This window comes from Aythya marila, assembly GCF_965140915.1.
Source record: "Aythya marila genome assembly, chromosome: Z".
Lineage (NCBI taxonomy): Eukaryota > Metazoa > Chordata > Aves > Anseriformes > Anatidae > Aythya > Aythya marila.
In genome coordinates, this window is record NC_139080.1 from 8134916 (window position 1) to 8159911 (window position 24996).

General features: G+C 41.3%; 1 protein-coding gene across 14 annotated transcripts in view; it reads left to right on the plus strand.

Annotated features, from left to right (window-relative positions):
* CELF4 (CUGBP Elav-like family member 4) overlaps positions 1-23441 on the plus strand; it is a gene marked incomplete at both ends in the record, with an annotated part of 674262 nt that extends 650821 nt beyond the window's left edge. For 6 of the 14 annotated variants that reach the window (XM_082784126.1, XM_082784127.1, XM_082784129.1 and 3 more), the window contains 2 exons: positions 1765-1848; positions 23314-23441. In XM_082784126.1, coding sequence (XP_082640252.1) covers positions 1765-1848; positions 23314-23441 — 212 coding nt within the window. Of the gene's footprint in view, positions 1-1764; positions 1909-23313 lie in introns of all 14 variants that reach the window. The other 8 variants (XM_082784119.1, XM_082784120.1, XM_082784122.1 and 5 more) reach the window with 2 other exon arrangements.
* Between the last annotated feature and the right edge of the window lie 1555 nt (positions 23442-24996).

Consider the following 24996-nt stretch of genomic DNA (forward strand, 5'->3'; position numbering starts at 1 on the left):
AATGTGGAGAGCCTGTGACTTCAATCACGCTGAGGCCCAGGAATTTTAATGAGCTTTAAATGGGCATCTGTCAGAATCCTGACTTCGCCGTACTTCTCCTGCCAGCCGGGGGGATGAGTAATGGCTAATAAAAGGTGGGAGCATCTAGGCGAACTCCTCTCCCTAACAGGAAAGGCAAAGTTGTAATTTGCTGTGTTATGACACCGTAATTATGCCCTGATGAAGAAAAGGAGAGTATTAAGAAACCCTTTACTTCCCTACACTGTGCCCCAGCTGCAAATGGGGGAAAGTTGGCTCAGTCAGGTCACAGGGTTGTGGGCACAGGGGCTGGGTGGAAGGACGACACCCTATTTCTCTCTGTCCTCTTACTGTCACAACAAGGAGCATGCACTAATTCCCCTTTATCTTGACCCCCCTGAGCAAACCAGAGTTGGAGTTTTCTGTGGAGGTCAGTGCAGAGCTGGGCAGCAGCTGGAAGTACCCTTCGAAATAATCCCAAGAAAAAAAATACAATCCCAGCCTCCTGAAACTATACAGGTTTCTGCTGGTGGACACTGAAAAGGGTTTAAATGTGTAGGTTTTTGTTTGTTTGTTTGTTTTTGTTTGTTTGTTTTCCAACAAAACCACTTGGACACAAATGTTCCCTCTGGATTTTCACTCAAAGTATTTATGCACAATACTTTAAAATAAAAGTCACATTGTTAAGCTTCGTTCTAAGCCAGAGGCAGATTCTCCCTCTTCTACCCCAAAATTCAATTCCAACAGAACATTTTCTGAGTCTGAACTTTAGCAAAACTGCATATTCCAATGAAAGACTCCTCTCTGGATATTTTTCCAAGTACCCTCTGAAGTCTGTAACCCTTTGAAGTTTGTTACAGCACTGAGGCAAAAAAAAAAAAAAAAAAAGCAATTTCTGTCCTGAAGTCTAGTATTTTGGATTTGAATCCATCTATCATCTCTTTTGAAGAACCCTGTAGAACTGGGGGACGTGACCAAACTGCCTGGATTTGTGGGAGTCTTTGGGCTGAGTCAAGCTGGGGAAGCTGAATATAAAATTCTAAAACCAAAATAAGCCTGGGGGTTTCTGCATCTCTTTCTGCTTGTTATCACAGTCCTCCCACAGACATGAGAAAGATAATGAAACTTCTGCGTGCAGACACTGAGAAGAGGCAAGGGTTAGTGGCGGTCACCCAATACTCTACAGATTAAATGACATTATGGAGAGCAAAGGAAAACTGATCTGCATCTTCTTTTTGCTCTTATTACTCCTTTCCATCTTTCCATGGCCACATGTGCTCCTGCGTTCCTCTGTCTCTAGGTTTTATCCAGGTGTTTGTCCTGGGAAGGTTAGCACAGCCTCTGGGTGGCTTTCTGAACTCCTGGTCTTCTGCCTTCTTTGCTCCTCTGAAAGTGTTTTGAAGACCAATATAGGAGAATAGGGAAGGGTCATTAGGATAGATGCCATCTTGCTAGACACATGCCTTTTTCAAAAGAGGATGAAATGGTAACAATAAACAGATGATCCAAGGAAACCTGTGAGAACACATCCCACAGCCACTCGTTCCCAGCTGAAGAAAGTCAGACATGCAGAGGAACAAAGGAAGCCCTTTCTCCAAGACCCAATAATGCAGTCTGGACTCTGCAGACTGCTTCCTTGCAGTGATCCCTCAGCTGTCAGAGAGAGGGGACACCAAACTAAACCTCCACCATGTGCTTCTCATATCCTATTGATTTCCATTCATGGCTCTTGTTTTCTCTTGACAGGACCAGAGGGCTGTAACCTGTTTATCTACCATCTGCCCCAGGAGTTTGGGGATGCTGAGCTGATGCAGATGTTCCTGCCTTTCGGTAATGTCATCTCCTCGAAAGTGTTTGTGGATCGGGCGACAAACCAAAGTAAATGCTTTGGTGGGTAAAGATAACAAAACAATTAGATTCATCCAGGAAAGGGCTTTCTCTAAATACTTTACCTTTCAAACTGCTTTCTCTCTGCTTAAGCTTTATGATTTCTCTCAATTTACTCCTGTCGATACTTTCCCCCTTCCCTCTTTCTCTCCTAATTGTCTCATGCTCAGAATTGTGTATGCTGCTTAGAAGTGAAGGTTTGGCATCCCACTGGCAGCTGGGTGCTGCAGTTGATGCTGGTGGGGTGGAAAATGTCCCCTCTTGGAAAGGGAGGCGGGGAGGGCACAGAAATGACTAAAGCACCTGGAGCAAAATGGAGGAGGCTGTAGATGAGAGTAGATGAACTGCTGATGGGTTCAGCAGTGGGAGTTTCTGTACCCAGGGGAAATAAAAAACAGGCTGTGGAGTTGAAGGGAGGACAGAGCTTGAGGGACAGCTCTCCAGCATGTGTGATGCATTAAAATGCAAAGGGCCAAGGCCTGAACACCATTAGCTGAAAGCGTGGTCTTCTGCAGGGATGGCTACTCAGCAGACTGCAGGCAGCCGTGCTCTGAGCCCGCCAGACCTGAGCCAGCACCACAGCACGTACAAATAGCTCCAGCTAACCCCGTGCCTTAGCCAGCAAGCCATGCTAAGAGGCTGGGTCTGAAAGCAACAGCTCCAGGCCCAACTCCACCAGCTAGAGCACAAGCAGGGCACAGCCTCAGCTGCATGTGGGCCACCAGGCAGGGACACCCCAAGGTGCACCCACAAAGGGAGGGCTCAGCCTGCCAACAGGGGTGTGCTGATGTGTGCATGATGTCTCAGTGGGATCCTGCTGTTTGCAAAGGTGCTACTGTGAAAGGTCCTTTTTGGCAGCCCCAGGAAGGTCCCATCCCACCTGGTGGATGGTGGATCTCCTCTCACCCACCACTGGAATGTGCAGTTTCTGGTTCTCCACCACCCACTGCTCTATGCAAAATTTTTGTGAGAATTGCAACGGGACAAACTATTGCTTTTCTTTTCCTGTTACTTGCAGCTGATCTGGACTCTGTCTCTCAGGCAAACTTCCAGAGTTAAGACTTGTTGGAGTTTCATTTAATTTTTAAGTCACCCTCAGTCTCTACACTATGCTTCCCTCCCATGTTGCCTTCCCCATTCCCCTCCCGGACAGCCCACCTCCCAAAACTCTTACCTCATTCCTTGCTAGCTATGGTGCATGACAGACAGTACTTCCAGGAGTTTTGTGCCCCTTCTCTGTGCACATATCCTTCTGCCCACCCACAGAGGGTCTGAACAGGCTGCTTGAAAAAACCTTGCCCCCTAGTGTGAGGGGACACAGCAATCCCTTCACCAGTAGTGAGGGGATTGCTGCATGCTCAAGCACTAGAGAACAAAAGAGTTGGTTAAGAACAAGTTGGGAAATTCATATGAGAAATTTAGAGCTTTAACCATATAAAAGCTCATAACAGAACGAGCAGGCCAGCACAGCTCTAGGTGACATTGAACACTAATGCTCCAAGGATATCAACAGGTTAGAAGTAGACCCTAGGCAATGAAATTGCTATTGCTACCATAAATAATATTTAGGGGAGTATTGAGCCTGTCTCCCTTTATACAAGCAAGGGGAAAGGGCAAAGGTAAATAGAGAAGAAGCAAGGTGAGAGCCAAGGCCAGTAAGGGAGGGTGTCTTCTGGACAGAGATTCACCTCATAGCCTCCTATCTCAAAGGCTGTCTGGCTACAAGGCTTAATGAGGGTAATAATACATACCTAGCTTGTGGGGCAGGGTTGTGGGGCTGGCTTTGTTGCTGTTTGCAAGGTACTGTGAGGTTGTGGCTGATGGCTGAGCAGGGCTTGAGGGATCTTAGCAGAAATTTTTCTTAATTGTGAATCTTACTGGAAGAACCTAAACCACAACTTGTTTGATGCAGTAACCTCCAGCACCAATGGTAGGGTAAGCAGGAAAGTGGAAACTCAGGCAAGCAAAAGCAGGAATTAGAGATTGCTGGTAGACTTTACTAATCTTACATTAGCTTCTGAGACAGCTAATTCTTCCAGTCAGGTTTGGGTTCCAGGCATCAAGCCCCAGTTTTCTGTGACTTTAGCTAAGTTTCCCATGGAGCTGAGTGCCTGATGTGACTGTTGGTTTCAGACACTTACTCTGCCATGTGTGCCTCCTTCAGAAAGACAGAAATAGCAGACATACAGGTAGCTAATTATCACAAGTATGTCACACTGCTCTTCAAAACCTCCCATCGCGCTGACCTTCAACTTTTGAGCAATGTAAAATGTGGACGTTATTACAGATAATCAGGCCTTTCATTTGTTGTGCTAAGTCCACTGAAGTTGGAGCTGATTATAATTCTTTGTTCAGAAACTTTGCTTTTTTAAAAAAAAGTAAAGATTACTTTTTCCTAAAGGAAAAGAAGGATTTTTGTTAACTTTGAAAGAAAGAAAACTCTTTCCTTTTTTGCTTAAGCATTTCCCCAAACTCAACATATAAAAACATAGCATTTGCATTCTGTTTCACTTTTTTTTTTTTAACCAGCCAGAGCTCTCCAACTGGTAGCCTGGGGGGACAATTCTGTCTGGCCCCAGAAAGATATTCCACCATTATATGACCTTTTAAAATGTATCTGCTATGCAGATCCCAAGTAAATTGCTATAACAGAGTCTAGCCCGAGGTTGTCGAGAAATTGTCAAGAAGTCCTGCTTTAGACAAACTCAAAAAATTCCATGGAGAAAAATGTCACTATGTTTTTCTTCCATGGGAAGAGAAAATACTTCATTTGCTGCTCTTTTCTCACTATTGAACTACCAATAAGTAGCCACCTCTGCTCCCCTCACCTCCCCCCCCCCCCCCCAAAAAAAAAAAAAACTTTTATTCCTTTGTGTTCATCTCTGAACCTCCCCTGCACTTCCAGCACAAAGATGGGTTCATTATCTCCTTTGGCCACTGCTGTCAGGGTTGTGTGGGGGCAGCAGCCATGGGAGAAAATGAGACCAGCCACAAGCCTTGCTCCCAGTTTCTCAGGGCCCGCCATCCTACAGAGACTCATTAACACCTGTGTGTTGAAGAAACCACACTGCAGTTACGAAGCCTTGGGCTTTCTCAGTTCAGAGGCTGCCTCCTGGCTTGACAATGAGCAGCACAGAACGTAGACTACAGCAAACACCAGTCTTGTGCAAAAAGTGTGAAAGTGGTCAAAATATACACTTGGTAAAATGTTGTTTACCGTAGCAGGTCTGCTTGATGCAGTGTGTAAGACTGCCTTAGAACAACCCTGACCTCACTGAGAAACAGTCATTGAAGTTTGAAGGCCTGGGACTTTCCTCTTTCTGCATGCATCCAGCCTAGACCCAAACCCTCCCTTTTCTCCTACAATTTTTCAGACTCTTGGCTTTTGTTTTTCCCCCTTTCCTAATGCAGCCGAAATATGTCCCAGTACAGACCACACTTCATTCTCCTTTACACTCATCACCACCCTGTATATCCCCATTGCCTGAGCGTCCATCACACTGACCACATCAGCATCTCCTTGAGATTCTCCTCCGGTACTGCCCTTTCCACCCTCTTGGATTCAGAGTTATTCATTTCACTTTCACAGCCCTTCACAATTCTGTCTGTCTTTCTCCTGTCCCTAGCTCTTCACTCAGTGACCAATCTGTAGCCTCTTCCCATCCACTTCTTTTACACTTAGCACGTTTCTCCTCACTGGGCCTTGCTGTCCTTTCCTAGTGAAATGGCAGGGCCACCACAGGAGTTGTCTCACCTGAAGAAAAATGACACTTAATAAAGCTTTTTTTAAAGACAGCAACTCCCATTCTCACAGCAGGCTGACCTGGGGTGTCTTGCACAGAGGCACAATGTGTCACGGCCTAACCATCAGCTTCTGCAGGGCCCTGGGTCTACATTTTGTCTCCGTGCAATGCATGCACTTCCCGCTGCATGTGTGTAAGCTCATGTGTATATATACTGAATGCCAGAGGACGTGCAAAATATCTATATGCTGATCACAATGGTTCTATTGAAAACTTCCCTCTCAGATAAGCAGAGAATTTTATTGTGACCAGTTTGTGTACAAGGCAAAAAGAAAAGTTGATTAAAATGATGGCATTAAAGCTGCTAAGGCAAGTAGTCAATGTGAGAAGAGCCGCTCTTCATGCTGCCCACACAAGGTTAATTCTCCCTCTGTAGGGTAGGGTGATGCTACTATACAGTTGTAATTTCAGCAGCACTCAGTGTTGTCACACAGAACACACTTTAAGAATACATTTGAAGACGTTAAACTAGTGAAATACAAAGACAACCATGTTCTAAGAAAATGTTTTAACAGAGAAGAGAAAGAAAAGGATAGGTTTGGGCAATATTAATTAGGAAGACATGACAGAAATTAGAAAAATGAGGACGTGGATGGAACAGCAGAGGCCAAATGATTACCCCGAGGTGTCAGATAAGATGTAGATAAATTAAAGCCAGAGGAATTGCTATACTGGTGCACTTGGAAATTCATTTCTCCAGCCTCCAGTTTCCAAAAGCAGCAAGCACCTGGATGTGCTAGCTCTGCATGAGACTGAGCAGTGGGCATTGCAAGGGCAGCTCTGCACCACATAGAGTCCACACAAATGTTTCTGATGGGCCCCCCAGTTTGGCAAAACAACTAATCTTCTTTGAAAATGCCAAAAGAGAGAAGAAAACACCACTTGATGAGGGTCGTAGTAGTTAATTACCCTCACCATGAAATATTTATATTCCCTACTCAACTTTTTCTGGCTCCTATCTTGTGAGCCAAGGGACTGAGATTAAAGGTGAGAAAAGCAGTGAGGAATGAGGACCAGACACAGGAGGGGATGAAGCTCAGGAGAAGGGCTGAGACATAGGTAGAGCTTGTGTTGTGTTATTAAAAACACATTGTGGCAGTTTGAGACTGCATTGTGGTGGCGGAAAGGAGGGGTGGGAAATGCAAGGCAGCAGGCAGGTCATGGCAGTATGGAGAGCTTCAGCTTGAAAGCTGAAACAGAAAGAGCAGAAACATCAAGAGACTGGGGCATCAGCAAAGCTATGCAGGGCCCCAGGACCAGGGGCACATCAGGTCTAAAGTGCATTGGCAGCACTCCATAAGACCTAAGAGTGGAACAACAGACCCTGAGGTACATCAGAAAAATATTGCTCAGCACCTGCTCACAATGTGCCTCCAACAAACCCTGCCAAAGCTGGCAGTTTCTCATTTAATTAAAAGAGAAAATAAAAAGAAAAAAAAAAAAAAAAGAAACAAAAAAAAAAAGAAAAAAAAAGAAAGAAAAGAAAAAAAGCTCTAAAGCTCTCCTTAAAATCATCCAAGGAAATGAATATGTCCAAGAGTAAGGTGATGTACTGGTAAGAAATTTCAGCCCTGTGTTCCCATCCCATCTGGGTGATGATGGGTTAACTGTGTGCCTGTTTCCCCCTCTTGTAGGAGGACACTAATTCCTTTGCATGGGGATTTGAGACATATGGATGAGGAGAGTTATTTATCAGCTTAAAGGTTTTTTGTTTTGAGGTTTGTTTTTTTCCTTTGTCTCTTCCTTTTTTCTCACCAGATAAAGTAATTATTAGAAAGCACTTGGGACAGAGATGGAGCTCTACTTGCTGGTGTTAACAGTACTATGATTAAATTTGATTTTTTTCCTTTTTACCTTTAACCTGCTTTCAAACTTCCTAAGAAAAATATCTGTCCCAGACTTTCTCTCTATAGCCCGCAGAACTAGGCTATGTCCTCCGCTTTGCATGATCTATGGCAATTAATTTTGTTTCAGTTCCCTGGGCAGTATCATATTGCCACAGCCATACAGCAATAGGTTTCAGGCCAAAGTTCAGAGAGTAATGAAAAAAAACACTAATTTTAGTGCCTGAGTTGAGACAATATAGGACAATTTTCCAGGTGTATTACAATACAGAAATACAGAAGTTTATATTTACTAGGTCCAACTATCATTATAATCCAAAGCAGCCAGGTTCTAAGACTTCAGATCCTCAGAGAGGGGAAGGGACAGTCCTCCAGCTGATAAGGAAAGAGTTGTGTGAGTAAGAAAGTGAAGGAAAAGTTCATCAAACTCACTGCACAGCACCTCCAGCCACTGCAGTTGGTTGGGGGAGGTTTTAGGGGGAGGAGGAGGAGTGGGAGAAGTATTAGGGCTGTGAGCCACTATTCATTTACAAACTATAATTAATTTGATGTTTAGATTAATTTCTGATGCACTCTCAAAGGTGCACTGAAAGCATTTTTCCTTTATTATAATGTTGATTGCTTATTGGGGAGATAAATCTAACTGTCAGTTATGCACTGACTTACCAAAACTTTCAGACCAAGCAAGCATGTATGCATAAGGAACAGCTGTTTGCAGCTCTCCAGTTAAAGGGATAGCTCTGTCTTTTCCCAATAACTCACATTAAAGAAAATCTATACATTGTACACAGGGACTTCTGCTTTCTTTTGTAGTTTAACAATTTATTAGACAAGAATATGTTAGCAGAATCTATGTTCTATTTATCTGTCTGTCCTTGTGTCTATCACTGTTCTATCCATCTCTGCACCCAAGTGATAGATGTAGTCCATCCAGAATATGTCTAGAAGTTATGTATATGTTTGTACATACCTACTCACATACACACTTACACAATCATTTAAAACATTTTCACTCATGGTGTAATTAGATGGAGGAACTCATTACTGCAGGGTCTTTGTGGCTACTCATTTAATGAACTTCAGAGGAGGAATGGCCATTTATGTGACTAATGGAAGTGACCGATGTTAAGAGTTAATGCCAGAAGAAAGGAGAAAAAAAAAAAGTTTTGAAAGAGATTAAAAACTTAATGCTCTGGGCTTCAAATCGATCCTTCAGCTTTGGGAACTAGGAAAAGAACCTGATGGGTTTTTCACATGTGCCTGAACAGCATGCTATGTACTGCCACCTCCTCTAAAAATACTTTGATTTTAGATAGAGTAGATGAACCCTAATTAGGTACAGCTGGTCCTCCCTATGCTCCAAGGATATTCTAGTTTCAAATGCAAACACCCCATGTGTAGAAATGCCAGAGAAGAGTCTCTAGTCCTACTTTCATTTGGTCCAGAAGTTTCTGTTCAGAAATAGTGACCCCTTCAACAGGCAGGCCCATTTCTGAACTCAAGGTGATTGAACTGCTGAACATGGACTTACCCCATCCTGCTCTTGTGAGATTGCAGACCTACAACAACATTTAGACTTTCCATTACATCTGCTTTATTTTGTTTTCCCCAGATCTCTCTCTTTCAAGGTGAATTTGAGCTGTAGAACAAGTATTTCTCCATCAGTCCATCCGTCCGTCCATCCATCCATCCCCACATATTTATCTTCAGCTTCCTTATATCTGTCCTTTCTCATTCACTGCACAAGGCTGCTCTTCAGCATTTTGAAGTCTGTCAGCTAGCTTGTTACAGAGCAGCTGTTCAATAGATCCTCACAGCTCTCTGCTTGGCCCCAGGCCTTCCTTCCCGCACAATATTCAAACCCTGCTATGAATATGAATTTATTATTATTTCCTCATCTGTTTTCCTAAGGCCCTTCCCAGCAGAGCATCTGAGAGGTTCATGAAGCTGAGAAACAGCATTTTCACAGTGCTCATGTCGTCCTCATTTCACCAAGGGGATGGTGAGACATAGAAAGATATTCAAAACTATTTATTAACCTTGGATGCCTCATCTGAGATGCCATGAGCCTGATTGGTCTGTTTGCATTTTCTCAAAATATCTAACACAATGCAGGGCATGCTATGTTTATGTTCACTTCAGATGCAGTACAGGCATGCAGCCTTTCCATACCAGCAAAATCTCAGGTCACACACTCAAAATCTCAGGTCACACACTGACTAAGCACCAAGAAAAAAATAAAGAGGCCTTGCATATCAGCTCATGCACTATGCCATAACTATCCATATATTTTTTAACATTTGTATGCCTTTTGCTTTAGTTGCGCCAGGCACTTACCTCATGGCTGTACGTTTTTTGGGCATGGTTCAGGGGTGCCAAGATACAGGGACCATCCCTAGACAGTGGTATAGACAAGATTACCTCTCTTAGGGATAAGAGAGTTTAATCATAAGATTAGAAGTCATGATGTGCCATTTGCACTCAGAGCCTGCAGATTTTATTTACTAATAAGAAAGTAGCCTAGGAGATCTTATTAAGGGATTTTGTGATTTGTTATTCACCCAGCGTAATTGGGATGTCATGCAAAAAATAGGTGTCAAGTCCACTTCTCTGAGGCAGCATTTGGTTGTACAACTACACCACAAAACCATCCTTTCCCTGCCTTATTTACTTTCTATATTCCAACACGAGCAATAATGAGTCTGATACATTGCCATCTTCCTCACCCTGTTCTGTTATTCATTCTCTACAGTAATTAAAACAAGGATGCCATGAAAAAGAAAAATACAGAAACATGTGGTTAGAAGCAATGGCTTAATGCATATACAAAACAATACAAAATTAAAATTTTATACATAACATCAATTCTTGCATTTTTCTAACTCTTCAGTGCTTCATTTTGTAATCTTATCATTGCTTTCGTTTATTGGTGAGTGTGATATCTTACTTTTTCAAGTAAGCAAACCAAAACCAATGCATGAGAAGAGATGAGCATCTTCAGATAGTGTACACTGACATCACTAAGGTTGTCACTAGAAAAACAATTGGCAGATCCCCATAAAAATGGGTACCTTTCCTCACCATTCCCACTTTCAACTATTTCAAATCCCCAACCATATTCAACCTCATCCCCACTCTCCCCAGTCCTGATCTGTAATGCATTACATATGTATATGTATATATATATATTTATATGCATTTATATATACATATATATATATATCCCCAATAGTGAATATGTCTGCAGATTATGAAAACCAATGAAAACAGCTGAACTGGGGATGCTTAAGATGCTAAGGGATGCAAAAATGACTATAAAATTGTAGCCTAATGTTAAGGAGGTGAATTTTCTGAGTAAATGCCTGTTGTTAGCTTGCAGCTGATTTCTGTAAATGAGTTAGTAAAAGCCAGATGGAGTAAGAAATTCTGAACAGAATCAAATGAAGCCTATGGTCAAAATGCTTTTGTGTTAAACCCCATGAAGAGGTGTTCCTATAACATCCTTTCTACTTTCATTAGCTAAGGTCTGAGTGTATAATCATTGGAAGCATGAGTGTTAGGTAGAAAGTAAGGCTTTATAATTATGATCAGTACTTCCATTTGGGGTTTATCCATCATAATTTGTTAAGGTCATGGGGATTATTAATCATAAATTGTGGAAATTGATGTTTCTGCCTATTAATAGACTCACAGAGCCTGTCAGGGACCTGAGGAGTCCAGCCTTCTGCCCAAAGCAAGGTCAGCTGTGGGTTCAGATCTCAGAATTGCTCAGGGATTTATCTAGTCAAGTCTTGAAAACCTTCAAGGATAGAAATTCATTTGGTCAGCCTGCTCCAATACTTGTTGGCCTTCATGGTGAAAAAGCTTTTCTTTATATCCAGTCTAGAACTCTCTTATTTCAATTCCTGTCCATTGTCTCTTGCCCTTCCACCATACACCACTGTGAAGAGACTATGTCATTTCTCTCTCAAAGGGCAAGTTCATCAGCCCTTGGCTGTCCTGATGGACCTATGCTAAACTCACTTCACTTTGCTAGTGTCTTTCCTATGCTGGAGGCAGGTTTGGGGAGAGGAGGGTGCCCAAAACTGGATGTAGTATCCAGATGTGATCTAGTAAGTGCTGAGCAGAGAAGAGTAATCACTTCTCTGTTTGACTGCCTGTGCTCTTGTTAATAGAGCTCAAAATACTCTCGGCCTCCATGGCAGCTAGGGCACACCACTGATGAGATCCTCTAGTGATGTAAACCATGGAAAACCTAGAGACAGTGGGACTCAGCCTTCTTACACCAGCCAGGTGTCAGTCCCCTTGATATTTTGACAGGTGTATTTGATATTTTAAAAGGGAGGAGCTAACATCTAAGAGCAGCTTTCTTTGACTACACAGGCGATAGGCTTTCTCCATGTATTTTTTTTGCAAACATAACCTACAAATCTGATTTTGTGTTCTGACCATTTAAAGGAGAAATGAAATGACTATTCTAAAGAGTGGTTCCTAATTACGCTTTAAAATCCTTCTCCAGTAAGGTTTCCAGAAATTGTAAGGTGTTTACCCTTGTCATTGTGCATCTCCTGACATGGCTGAACAGACTGCTGAAGGATTCTTGTGTTATTGAGATTTTAAAAATGTTTATGAGAGAATAGTTTTTCTTTCTTTATTTTAAGAGTCAATGCAAGACCCATATTTTTAGGGGAAACTTACATTTTTACCCCACTTCTTCAAATTAAGATCCCTGTCCAAATTATCAAAAGCCATACTGCATTTCTTAGATCTTAAGTTTCCTAAACAAAGGCATCTTCCTTAATGTGTTTTCCAGTGATATTTCTACTCCTCTCATTTCAGTAATTAAAATACAAGTGTATTTTTCCATCTCCCTCTCAAGGATGGATCAAGAGTTCAGAGGGGTCATTGTGCAGGTGCCCCAAAAGCCAGAATTAGATCATGCTTTGGGCAATCAATGATACATCTCAGATCCCACAGACTGAATATAATTCTTCAGAGGGACTGCAGAAAGCTTTTCACAAGGCTTCACAGAGATCTCCAGGATTCAGGATACTCATTTGAAGGCCATTAGTGGTAAATGCTTTGCTGGCAGACCCAGAGGAACTTCGCAGCAGCTACGATATAACATGAAGGTGTCTAATTCTCATTGATGTTAATGACAAAAGAAGCTAGCTGATCATCTCTGTCCGTTGAAGGTAATCAAAAATGCAGAGGTCTTACACTGGCACTGAAAGGACCACAGATCTAACAGTTGGATCTGGATCAGTACCTTATCTTACAGCTTAAAATGTATAACTCTTTCCTTTTGCCTGTTGATACACAGCATGGTTCAGTGCCAGTTCACAACCTACTGATCTAAATATTAAGAGATCTTCTCTTTTCTTTTTCTTCCAAATGAGTCACCGAATATGAGGAGGTTGTTTGTTTTTTTTTCCCTGTTGATTTCACTTTTAGTTTTGTTAGCTGTTTTTCACACAGTGGCCTCCATAAAAAGTAATGTATTGGTTTGAAAAACATGGCCAAAAGCTATTCATCACTATTTCTGCCTTCTGAACAGAAACTTCTGGACTGTCCAACAAGAGAAGCTTCTAGTCCTTTTATACCTATTAGGTTGCCCTAACCTACCTATAATGAGGTGTCAGATATGCCATGACATAAAGGGGAGAGATGGTTAGTTTGCTATCTAAGTAATGATTAGCAAGGAGCAAGATTCCCATTCTGTACATTGCTACACACAGAACAGATCTATTTCAGAGAGTCCCTAGGACAGGAGAGAACTGATAAAAAATAGTCATTAGTGCAATTTGTATTGCACCTTCCTGGTCTGTTTCTTTTTGGTTTTGATTTTTTTTTTTCTTTAATTAACCCAGGAAGAAATTTTCCTTCCCACCATGAAATACTGTCGACCAGTGGGTGATTTTATGGTGACTGTGTCTTGTAGATGAAGGAGGATGGGTGTTTTTTTCAGTAGCTGCAATATTCATATATAGCTTCTTTATCAAGAATCTGCAAATTCAGTGGGTTCCAAGAGAGAACATGGCATCAAAGAAATGAAGATTAAGATGAGAAATGGAGTGCAACACCTCTGATGGGAGCTTCAGTAGTTACTTTCATCTTGTTTATATGGTACAACTCCAACAAAACTGATGTAAAAATAACCATCTTGATTCAGCAACACTCACAGACTCATAGAATCACAGAATGATTTGGGTTGGAAGGGACCTTAAATATAATCTAGTCCCAAACCCCATGTCATGCACAGGGACACCTTCCACAAGACCAGGCCCCAGCCAGCCTAGCCTTGGATGCATCTTTAAATTAGCATCTACTTAGATCCCACTCATAGCTTGCATAAAACCTATACTAAGTTAATTCTTTTCTTCTAGTTTTACACCAGCAGAACTTGCCTCCTGAAAAGTTCGTTCACTTTTTCCAACTATGTACTTTGCCCATAAAACCTATGCTGACACATCATGACCTCAGAAATTCACAAGGAAGGCTCAGAAAGCAATTCAAGATTTCCCTCCACCCAAGAAAGAAACAAATAACATTCACTTATCTGTAGGTGTTTCCTTGCTGGCTAGCTTGTTCCTTATGAGAAAGATATTTATCAGCTAAGTTGAAACATGACACTATGTGTTAGTTAGTGAGATGAATTGCAGTGCTTCTTGTTCACAGTGTACATGTATGTATATTGGACCAACATTTTATTCATGGGGTCTCCAAAGACTGGATGGAGCCTGAATCCTTCACTTCTTCCATCCATTCATTGGATGACTTCAACTCCTACTTAGCAAAATGGGTAGGCCCACAGTCTGCAGTACTAGACAAATAGTTGCTCATCCTTTATAGAAGTTGTTTACACGAAAAATAAGAGAATAAGAGAAGTTTTTAGCGTTACCTCTACTCTTAGGATGAAAAATCTATTGTGGTTTTCTATATCAGATTTTTGCTTCTTCTTTTCCTCTTTTTAGAAAACATTGTTCCTGATCAGGTGCCTTGGTTGCAGATGTATGTGAGTCAAAACCCCAGATCAGACCATGCAGTAATATAAACTGTCCAAATTTTGGTCTAATCTTGATTGTTAATCATGTGCTTTCAATGGAGTCATGTCAGTAATTTCTATATGAAAGAACAGATCACAAAAGAGAAGAATAACAGAAATAAAAGTCATTCTTGGTTAGCACCACCATATTCAGGGTCAGCATCTACAGCCCTGAAACTTCAGTAACTGTTTTTTTGAAACAGTATCTGGGGAGCACCCAACTGACTATGCACAATACCAGGGACCACTTCTCTGTACATTCAAGCTCACACTGCCTCACTGTATGGAAGTAGTTGCATGCATGGGAAGATGGGAAGGTGACATCAGGAAGACGTTCATGTATTTCTAGCTACCTTCTGCACTGGGCGTTCTGACCTTTAGAGAAAGTTAATCATGCCATCTACTTTCACTCTTCATTTAATCTCCCCTTCCCATCTGTTCAGTTTCTCTCAGCTGGAAGTAAGATGAAGAACGAGTACCAGTCAGCTGTCTCAGTGGTCCACAGCCCACACTTTGGGGCCATTTATTGTAAGGCATTAACATCAATTGTCACCTCTGTCATGACAGTTACTGCAGTCCATGCCAGATTAGTAGGCAAGAACTGATTTTCTAAATATCTGAAAAGTGAAATGAACAATAGATAGACAGACAGATAGGCGTGAAGTATCAGAAGGGACTGTTCTGATCCTTTGGACTGAACTCCAAAATAACATATGCTAGATACCTTGGCTCATGTGACAGGTTCAAACCTTCTGCTTGAGTCATAGCATCCCTTTTATAAAATCTCTTAATCAAGATTTCATGTGATAGGTGCTCCACCCCTATTGCTAAACAAGATGTTCCAAAATAGTTAATTACCTTTACTATTTAAAAAATGCAGACTCAGTGTCTTATTTCCATTTTAAATTTGTCAAACGTCTGCTTCCATCCAGTGGAAATCATCAAACTATTTTTTTTTCTGTATTAAAACAAAACAAAACATTCTATTAGAAATTATTTATAGACTATGATTGGAAGACTGTTTAACCTTCTTTTCAATAAACTGTGGCAACTCTTGTTAGTTTTTCAGACCTAGAATTATTCTTGCAGTTCTGCATAATTCTTAGACTCTTTTTTTTAGAGAGATCACCTGAACTAAATGTAGAATTACAATACGGATCTTTCATGAACCATATTCATAGGTAGCATCACCTCACTATTTCTAGAGGATGCTCCCCAGGGACTGGCTTTACCCAGAGAATGTACCAAGCCCTATAAGTATTTCAGTGTAATCCTGAGAGCTCGTATATTTGGCTTTTACCAAGATTCTTATGTTCTTGTTATAAGTAGTTTTCTATTGTAGAATTCTTTTTTTTTTTTTTTTTTTTTTTTTTGAGCTACCCACCTGCTTTTTCCCATGGATACTTAATTTTGCATTTTGTTGGGTTAAAATGAACACTCTCTGACTGAATCCAGCCTACACAGTGACCCAGGTCAGCCTGACTTACTTCTGTCATTATTTACCACTTCTGGTATGACTGGGAAATTTTACCAGTAATTACTTTAGATATCTTCCAGGTAGTTTAGAGAAACTGAATAGCACAGAGATTTCAGCATGCTCCTGGAGGAGCCTACTAAAAACTCCTCAATATTATAAGTCACAATTTACAGTTTTTTTCGGTGATATATCAGTTATCCAATTTTTTAGAAGTTTAATATGGGCTGCTTTCCTTTTCTGTAAAAAATAATAATAATAATAAAAAAATCTGTCAAATTCTCTAGAAGGGTTTAAATAAACTCTATGAAAACTTACTTTATTAACCAAACTTGCAATATCCTGAAATCAGATTCATTTGATAGATTCTATTTTCCATGAAACCAAACTGATTAGTATTAATTGTACACCATTTTTTTTTTTTATCATATTATCTCTTATCAAGATTTTCATAGTTTTACTTAGGCTTATGAAATATTAACTAAGTTTACCCTGTCATCTGGTTTACTTCCTTGAAAATTAAGAATAGATTTTTTCTGGAGCACTTTGAAGCTTTTTTAATATTCCATAAATATCTAAAATGAACGTAAATGCTTCAGCAAATTTCTTAACCAATTCTTTGAATATTCTGGGGTTCCAATTATCCCACAGATTTGAAATATTTAATAGTAGTTTTTTAGCATAGTCATCGTTTAATAGCTGTTCATACATTACAAAATGGGTGGATGGATGGATGGATGATGGATGGATGGATGGATGGATGGATGGATGGATGGATGGATGGATGGATGGATGGATGGATTGGATAACTGGATAGACAGATCTCACTTGGACATGATTAAACATCAGTGGAAGGTTAAATATTCCAAAAAGTCATCCAACACTCTTAGACACTGGAAAACAGCTGAAGTGCTATGCCCTTGATCTGCAGACATACTCCTTTATTGAGTATTCCAGTACCCATAAATCACCTTACAATACAATACCTTCCAATGCACACATACATTATAAAGCTACTTACATACAGATTGTATCCTGAAATTCTTTACAGCACTAAAAAAATTGCAAGACAGCAGCTAGTACATTGTGTAAAGAACATAGCAAGGTAAAGACCTTGCAAGGCAATTAAAGGAAAGCCTCCATTCTCTGATAAGACTAATAAACATGGGAAAAGAGAAACTGAACAGTCTTAGAAATGAAATGTACTGAGGTAGTGAAGAACTGCAGGGTAGCAGGTCAGTTCCCAGTAAGGAGAGAAGGGTAGGATCTCCTCCCCAACACCCTTTCCCCAGAGAAGGCCCCAGTGATTTGAGCACCTCAATCACTAGTTAACTAAACTAGTTAACTAAACTAGTAGTTGCCTTCCCACCAGAAAATGCCTCCTTGCCATTCCTAGAACTACCCCTTCACTGGTTAGTAACAAAAGCGAGGAACCTAAGCTCTGATGGGACAATGACATTAATAGCCAATTATATTAATATGTGATTCCTTAACTACTAACACAAGTATCTGGGAGATGGAAAAGATCAGGACCATTGGTCTAACTAATTTCCAGTGTTTTCTGCAGCTTCCCCCATCTTAATAGTCTGGTCCAGGCCCCCTCCTATCTTCTGGGTAGCAACACTTTGAGTGCAAGAGAAGCAAGGGGCATGGACTTCTGCACTGGCACCCGGGCTATGTGCATCATGTTTCTTCTCTTTCACATCACAGGAATTTACCTTCCACAGGCTGAGGCAGATCTTGGAGACCACAGTATTTTCCTCCTTTTTTTATTTTTATATTTCCTCTTTTCTAACTCTTATTTTTCTTTGCTGAGAAACGGGTTGAATGACAAGGCAAAAGAGTTCAGAAGAATGAGATCCTTTGTGACATTCTTAACTGAAGCATCAAGACGTGCTAGGAAAAGATCCCTCGTGGCAGTCAGAGAAATAGACTGACAGCCAGAACCAGAGTAGTGCATCTGTGGCCAAAAACAAGCCAATAAGCACCAATGTCTGTATTTCCGTTGCAATCTCTTATGAAGTGTATCACTGAGATACTAGTTTTGTGCAGCAAGCACATGGCGTATATATCCAATAATTCTTCCTAGTTTTAGGACAATTTAAGTATTTGTTTCTTTGAGGTTCCTGTTTTCCTTTCTACTGCCTGAGACCAGCCTACTTATATAAGTGGACCTGCTATAGGACTGTCTGCCCTCAGTTCAGGACTCTAGATCAAAAGTTTGCATCTGGTCCTGTCACTGACCATGGTCTTGACTTTTAATTTTGGGGATGCTCAGTGTAGTTACCAAGCTTTGAGCTGCATCCAGAGAAAGGTTTCTTCTGAAGAAAAGCAGCATATTATTCCAACCTGGTAGCAGATCATCAAAAGCCTGTTTTGCACATTAACTGCTAATTCTCCTTGCAGCACGCAAAGAGAAACAGAAATCTCACAAAGGCCAATTAGGGATCCATGGGAACCTAACGATGTGCTCATTCAGGCCTGTACTTAGAGCACAAACTAATTCATGGCCATGCAGAGACACTACTCGCTGTGAATGAAGAGTTTACAGTTGCAAAACAGTCTTCAAATGCACTCTGAGATAGATTGCAAATTCCCTTCTTTATCTTCTCAGCCTATTAAAATAGAAAATCAACCAGTGAGTAATATCAGCTACATAAAGCCAATGATGATCGTGCTAGTGTCATGAGGAAGGCGTGAAGCTCCTTCAGCAAGCCGCACTACCAAGATTTCCTGTGGAAAAAATGAGTTAAACTAAAGCTCCCTTCAGGACATTACCCCTGTTTCTACCTGTAGTAAAAGTTATGTAGGAAAAGAGCAGGACAGGAGAAGCCGTGGACTCTAATCTCAGTACCTTCCTGGAAGTTGCTGTGCAGACTCAGGAAGATTAGATGCCCTGAGCTGCAATCCCAGCACATTTCTTGATTCTTTGGTGCTTTGATAAATCATTTATTAGAGCAGCCTTTTTACATAATCCTTGGGAAAAGGAAGAAAAAATAAATAAATAAATAAATAAATAAAATAGATTTATCACAAAATCCTGTCCTCCTACCAACCATCTTAGACCAGGACATATATTTCTCTGATTATTAATTAACTGATGCACAGAAACAACTATGAGTTTTTTAACCTCTCCCTTTCTCTTTTGTCCTTCAAGAGCGTAGATGACAATGCAGAGGTACTGTTCAAAACAGATAGCTTCTTGGGCAATGGAAGTGCAAGCATCATTCTTTGTGCCCCATAGTTATGAACTCGAGAATTAAAGCTATTCAGAAGGCAAGCATGTAAGCAATTTTCCAGGTACACTCATTCTGTCCTTAGTCATACATGTTTAAATCTGGCATAGCACCAGAAGAGTAACAAAGCTGGTTAGCTGTCAATAGTGCACATAACAAAAAAAAAAAAAAAAAAAAAAAAAAAGTCATATAATCTATCAGTAGATATTTGACCTGCAAAGAGAAAGGAATATATTGTTAGCATGGCTTGTCTATCTGCTTATCCCTTATCATTGTGAAATCTCAGCTCTCAGAATAAGCCATAGCTCTTCTTCTTTTTGGAGTCCATCCAAATAACTTCAACAATGTGAAATACAACTCCACATAAATAACAGGAAGGGGGAGAGCTGAATGCATCAACAACTTCTGTGCATATCAAGCCCCCTGAAACTATAACAGTAAAATGAAGATAGAGACATTAGCTGCTCTGTCCCTAGGATGTGCTTACAAGGAAAATGTGCAATTATTGGCATTTGCCCTCCTCCTTCTCTCTTCACAGCCCACCCAACACAGCCCCTGCACCCTCAGCAGCTAGGCAGTAGTGATTTCTAGTATTACAGCAGTGGATACCAGGACAACTAAGGAGAATAAAATAAATAATCCAAATCCAGTCCAGATCTGTGGGCAACTGATATACCAATAGCATCAAAGTACAACTCCCAGCTTCATTATCTGGTCTAAATGAAATATAGTGAGCAAATGCACTTCTGATCTCTCTTATTAGTCCCATTTGTTAAAATGCTGTATTATTTACAGCTTTGCACAGAATGAGGAAATGGCCTTAGAATTCTGTCTTAAAAGCAAAATGTTTGTTAAAACTGTAGTGGTTTTGTGAGCTTATCTAAAGGCAGGGTTTTTGCAGGGGTCCAACTGTATCAACATCCCAGTACCAGGACTTACCACCCAATTAAAGGTCTTGTCTTGGCAAAAGTAGAGAAATAGTAGACTTCTATCACACTTGGCAGTATTTCTGGTGGAGCTTGTATACATAAGGATTTTGATTTGGCAATTAACACCACTTTGAGGAATGACCCATATAGGCACTAGCCAGTTAACACATTCTTAGCTTGAGATGTGAGTCCCAGCTGCAGAACAGCAGCTAAACAGTCAGTGGGATGTACAGTGTGATTCATTTGGTCACAGCTAGCTATGCCCTCCCCCGTCCCCTTTCCCCCACCCAAAAAAAAAAAAAAAAAAGAAAAGAAAAAAAGACAAATTGCATTCTACACTCCACTGGCTGTATTGGCTAAACCTCCATTGATTCTTTTAGGATACCAAGGTGATTTGCTCACAAATGGATGCATGTGTAGACACACTCTAAATGTATGTGTTCAGCCAGTAGGAGGTACATTGCAACAGGACCAGTCACAGGAGTAGAAATCAAAGTTCACAGTCAAGGTTCTCCAACAACATGATATAAGCAATTGTGCAGCTGCAGCCAACTCAGCTTTGATATTTGGTAGCTGTGTCTGTATTAGTAAAGAAAATGCACCTGGCACTTTTCTCGAGCACTGGTGCCAGCTGGCACAGGATGGCCCACACCCAAACTATTAAATCCTGTTACTTTCCAGAATATCATGGCAACCTCCAAGCTAACTACTGAAAACAGCTTCTGTCGTGTGCTAATACTCACACTGCATCCAGGAATTGTTTGGAGTTAGGCATAAGCCAAACTATGTCAAGAACCTTTCTAAAAATTCAGTGGTAGAGATGATTGGGGTTCAGTTTCTCTGAACTTCCCTGGCACAGTTTGAGTTTACTATTAGAGCTGATGGGTCTTGGACCGCAGTATTAACAGTCCAGAGGTGATTTTAAAAAGAAATGTCTTTCACTGCAGCTATATTCAAGGACAAGAGGTAGCTAGACTGCAAATTTCAAGTTGAAGATCAAGTAAAGCATTTCCAAGGGAGCTTCCAGAAGTATTTAAAGACTGAATCAACTCAGGTGAAATCAGGAAGTGCTTAGTTTATTCCTTTGCTGAGATCAAATCACAGGACCTTGTTGAATGATAGATTATTCAACTAGTGAAATGTAAACTGGGAACATTACCAGGTGCTTACTGGCTAAGAGGTGATTGCAGATGCAGATCTACTGCCATTTAATAATACTTCAGCTCATTACTCATCACAACTCTCTAGTTTTCTGTTTAGAGATTGATGACTGCCGTGAGGTTTGAGCAACACTTCTGCTCACACCTTCAGAGCTGCAGTGTTGGTTCCTCCTCATCCAGGTGGCTGGCAGGATAACTGTGTGGAGAGCCAGTTACTTGGAGCCTCAGCTTCAAGAGGGGAGGATGAGGAGGGAAGCCTATTTATTTCATGGGCCTCCCTCTAAAAACCACATCTGCCACACTTAATAAACCTGTTGTCTCACATTGAGGCTGAGATCATATGCTTTATGACCTCTCATAAACCTTTGTTATTAGCCAAAGGCAGGGAGTACAGCTTTAATGCCAGAGTGAGGTGGTGTGTTTCTGTATACGTGCGTGTTCGTGTGTGTGCATGTCTTTTCCAAATGAAAGCCACCCTCTGTCATGTGCGAGCCTTGCTTTCGAGGACGAACTAGACCAGAGAGGAGGTGCTGCTGAATGCAGTCACGGAACAGCCCAAGGCTGTAAACCATGCCCGGTGCTGTTGTCAGGAGCAGGTGTATACCTGGCAGCAAATGCTCAGCATTATCTTTTTGAGGGGCTCCAAAGCTGTCTCTTCATTTCAGCCTGTCTGTTGAGAGACACTGGGTTCCTGGGGCTGGTTTGTGCTGCCAGAGCTTTGCAGGGGTGGGAAAACAGATGGCTTTGTCTGGACTGCAGGCTTGTCCAGACTAGACTTACCTACAGTTTTTGCTCAGAAATATTTTTGGCACACAGGGACATTTCTGGCAAAGGTAGCACAGGCAATTCTTGTACAATATGATGGCTCCCTGCCTTAGTCATAGCTCAGTCTCCTGGTCACTCTAGCTAAAGTCAGGTACAGTATGTGCGAATGAGGTCTCCTCCTGGAGCTAGCATAAGGAAAAAAAAAAAAAAAAAGAAAAAGACAAAAAAAAAAAAAAAAAGGAAAAACAAAAAGAAAAATATTCCTCACAGCTGAATGAGTTAGATGCACTGCATCTAGCTTGGTTCTGAGCTATTTTGCCTCTTCTGATCCTCTTCCACTGAGACAAAGAATGGGTGGCCCATATTATCCTTATTCAATCACTATGGGTGCTTCTATTGCTGGATGGAGTCCATGGCTGATTAGATGGTGTGCTGGCAAGGAATGAAACTACTTACAGAAACCATGTTAGGAAAGCACTAGTGTTCATATTTCTCAGCTGCAGCATCAACATAAAGTAAAGGTCTGCAGTAATTGCCAGTTAATAAAGCTCCTCATATTCTTAAGTGGCCAACAATCAAACTATTCGTGCCAATGAATACCATAATGGAGAGCTTATTAAATTCACATTTTGCTTATATTGCCATAATAAGGAGGTAGCAGCAGGTATATCAGGTTCCCTTCATTTTGAATATTGGAAGGCAAGGAAAGGTTATGTTGGGGAGTGAAGGAGGGTCTAGAAAAGGATGTTACCCAGTCACAGCGGGGGAAGAAAAGAACAAGACAGAGAACAAGTGCCTTGAGACCATGCACCATGTCTGCTCTAGGGCGACCCAAATCTTCCATGTGCTGGTACTGTGGCACCAGCCTTTGTATCCCCATGCTTCACATAGTCTCATGTCTGAACTGGCACTCAGACCAGGCACAGTGTCCTGGGACACCAATCTGTAACAACCCCTCCTACCCTCCGTCCCCCATTGGCAACCATCCTCTCCTCACTTTCCAGCCCACCCACCCACCCTCCTACCTGCTCACTCCTCACCTCCTGCCACCCTCACCCCCTTCCCCATGTTCATTCTCAGTGGTCGTTGCATGTACGTGCCTTGGCTCCATTCTGCTCATTAAACCCTCTACCTTGCCTCATGTTTTGACAGGTTTTGTGAGTTTTGACAATCCTGCCAGTGCCCAAGCTGCCATCCAGGCTATGAATGGCTTCCAGATTGGCATGAAAAGGCTGAAGGTGCAGCTGAAGAGGCCAAAGGATGCTAATCGTCCCTACTGAAGGGTTATGGGAAACACTGGATACAAAGCACTAGCACAGGTAACTGCGTGGGGAAGGGGGCGTCAGCTGTGGTTGTAGCCTCTCCTTTGTGCTGTAGACCCTCAAAAAGATTCAGCTCTGCAATTCTCTGGCTTCTGCCTTTTCTACTTAGGCCCCTGGCTAGAGCCACACCACACAGACACACACCCACACATAAACCAGGAACTGTTCGTGCCTCATTAGAAAGAGAGACGGAAGGATGCTTAACGAGGAGGGTTCCCTACCCCAGTAGCATCCTTCATCTCTCCAAAGTCTTCCTGGTCAATAGAGGGGAGGCAGCAGCTGTCCTGATTCCCCTTACTCGGCCAAAGACAGTGTTTCTGGTGGCTGAAGAAAATCAGCAATGAAGCGATGGGACTGGGCTGCAATTTAATCCCAGGTGACTGGACTGGGACAGTGTCTGTCTCAATAGCTCTGTGTTGCAAATGTTTCAAAGCATTCTTCATTCTTCATGCGGTATAGTCTGTATCTGATTTCATCCCAGCATAATAACTATATGTAAATATGTCTCCGTGACAACTAAATAACACCTAATTTCTTTGTTCCCAAACCCAAGAAATTAATAGGAGGATCCATGCTGTCATCTTGTTCAGTTGCTGTTAACTACTGTGTATAGATAAAACCCAAACAAAGCCAAGGAAGCTTTGCTTGAGTGAGGACCTAGATGTATCTCAATGAGGGTCTCATTGTTAGACTCATGTGCTTTGTGTTGTTGGAAAGGAGACAGCTTGATGCCACCAGGAGACTTTGAAAACATGTAACAGTGTCAAAAACATCAGAAGCAGCAGCTTGTTTCATAGGAATTCCAGCCTATTAGCAATAACAAAAATGAAGATGTTTCCAAAAATGGAAACATTTTCCACTGCTGACTGGCCTTTTCGTTAGATAATTCTTTGAGAAATTAAATATACAAAATGTATGTATTTGTTGCAGAGATGGCAAGTCTCTCTGCTGTTAAAGCCATTCCATACCAGAGATTCCCCAACAAACCCAGCACTTAGGGTCACCCTAAGCTGCAACAAGCAGTTTGCATTCCTAAATTAGTGACAGAGAAATGGGTTAGGTAAGCTTTCTAGGCCATTATGACCATAACATCTAAGATTCAGTGATTTTAATTCAGGCCTTTTTGACACACCTAAGATTCAGGCAGAAAGTCCCCATCTTCAGCCCTCCCAAAGAACTATGAAGTGATCCAATTTTTCACTGGTATTTCTAATATCTTTGAAAATACCTTATTGTGGTCTTCAGAGCAGTATCCTTTCTATTGAGAATTAAGGAATGGGATTAAAATGTCTTTGAAAGAGGTGCTACACTGAACAAAACATGGAGCACACTAAGAAAACTTCCAATAAATGTATTAGGTACATGTGCTAATTTCAAAGGGGCTTTTAGTACCTCTCTGGCAACAATGACTCAAGCTACAACTTCCATAGTCCAGAATCTCCTTTATATGTGACTATACGAAGATAATTTTCAATGCATTTTCCCTCTTCACATACCTCTTTTCTTTTCCTTG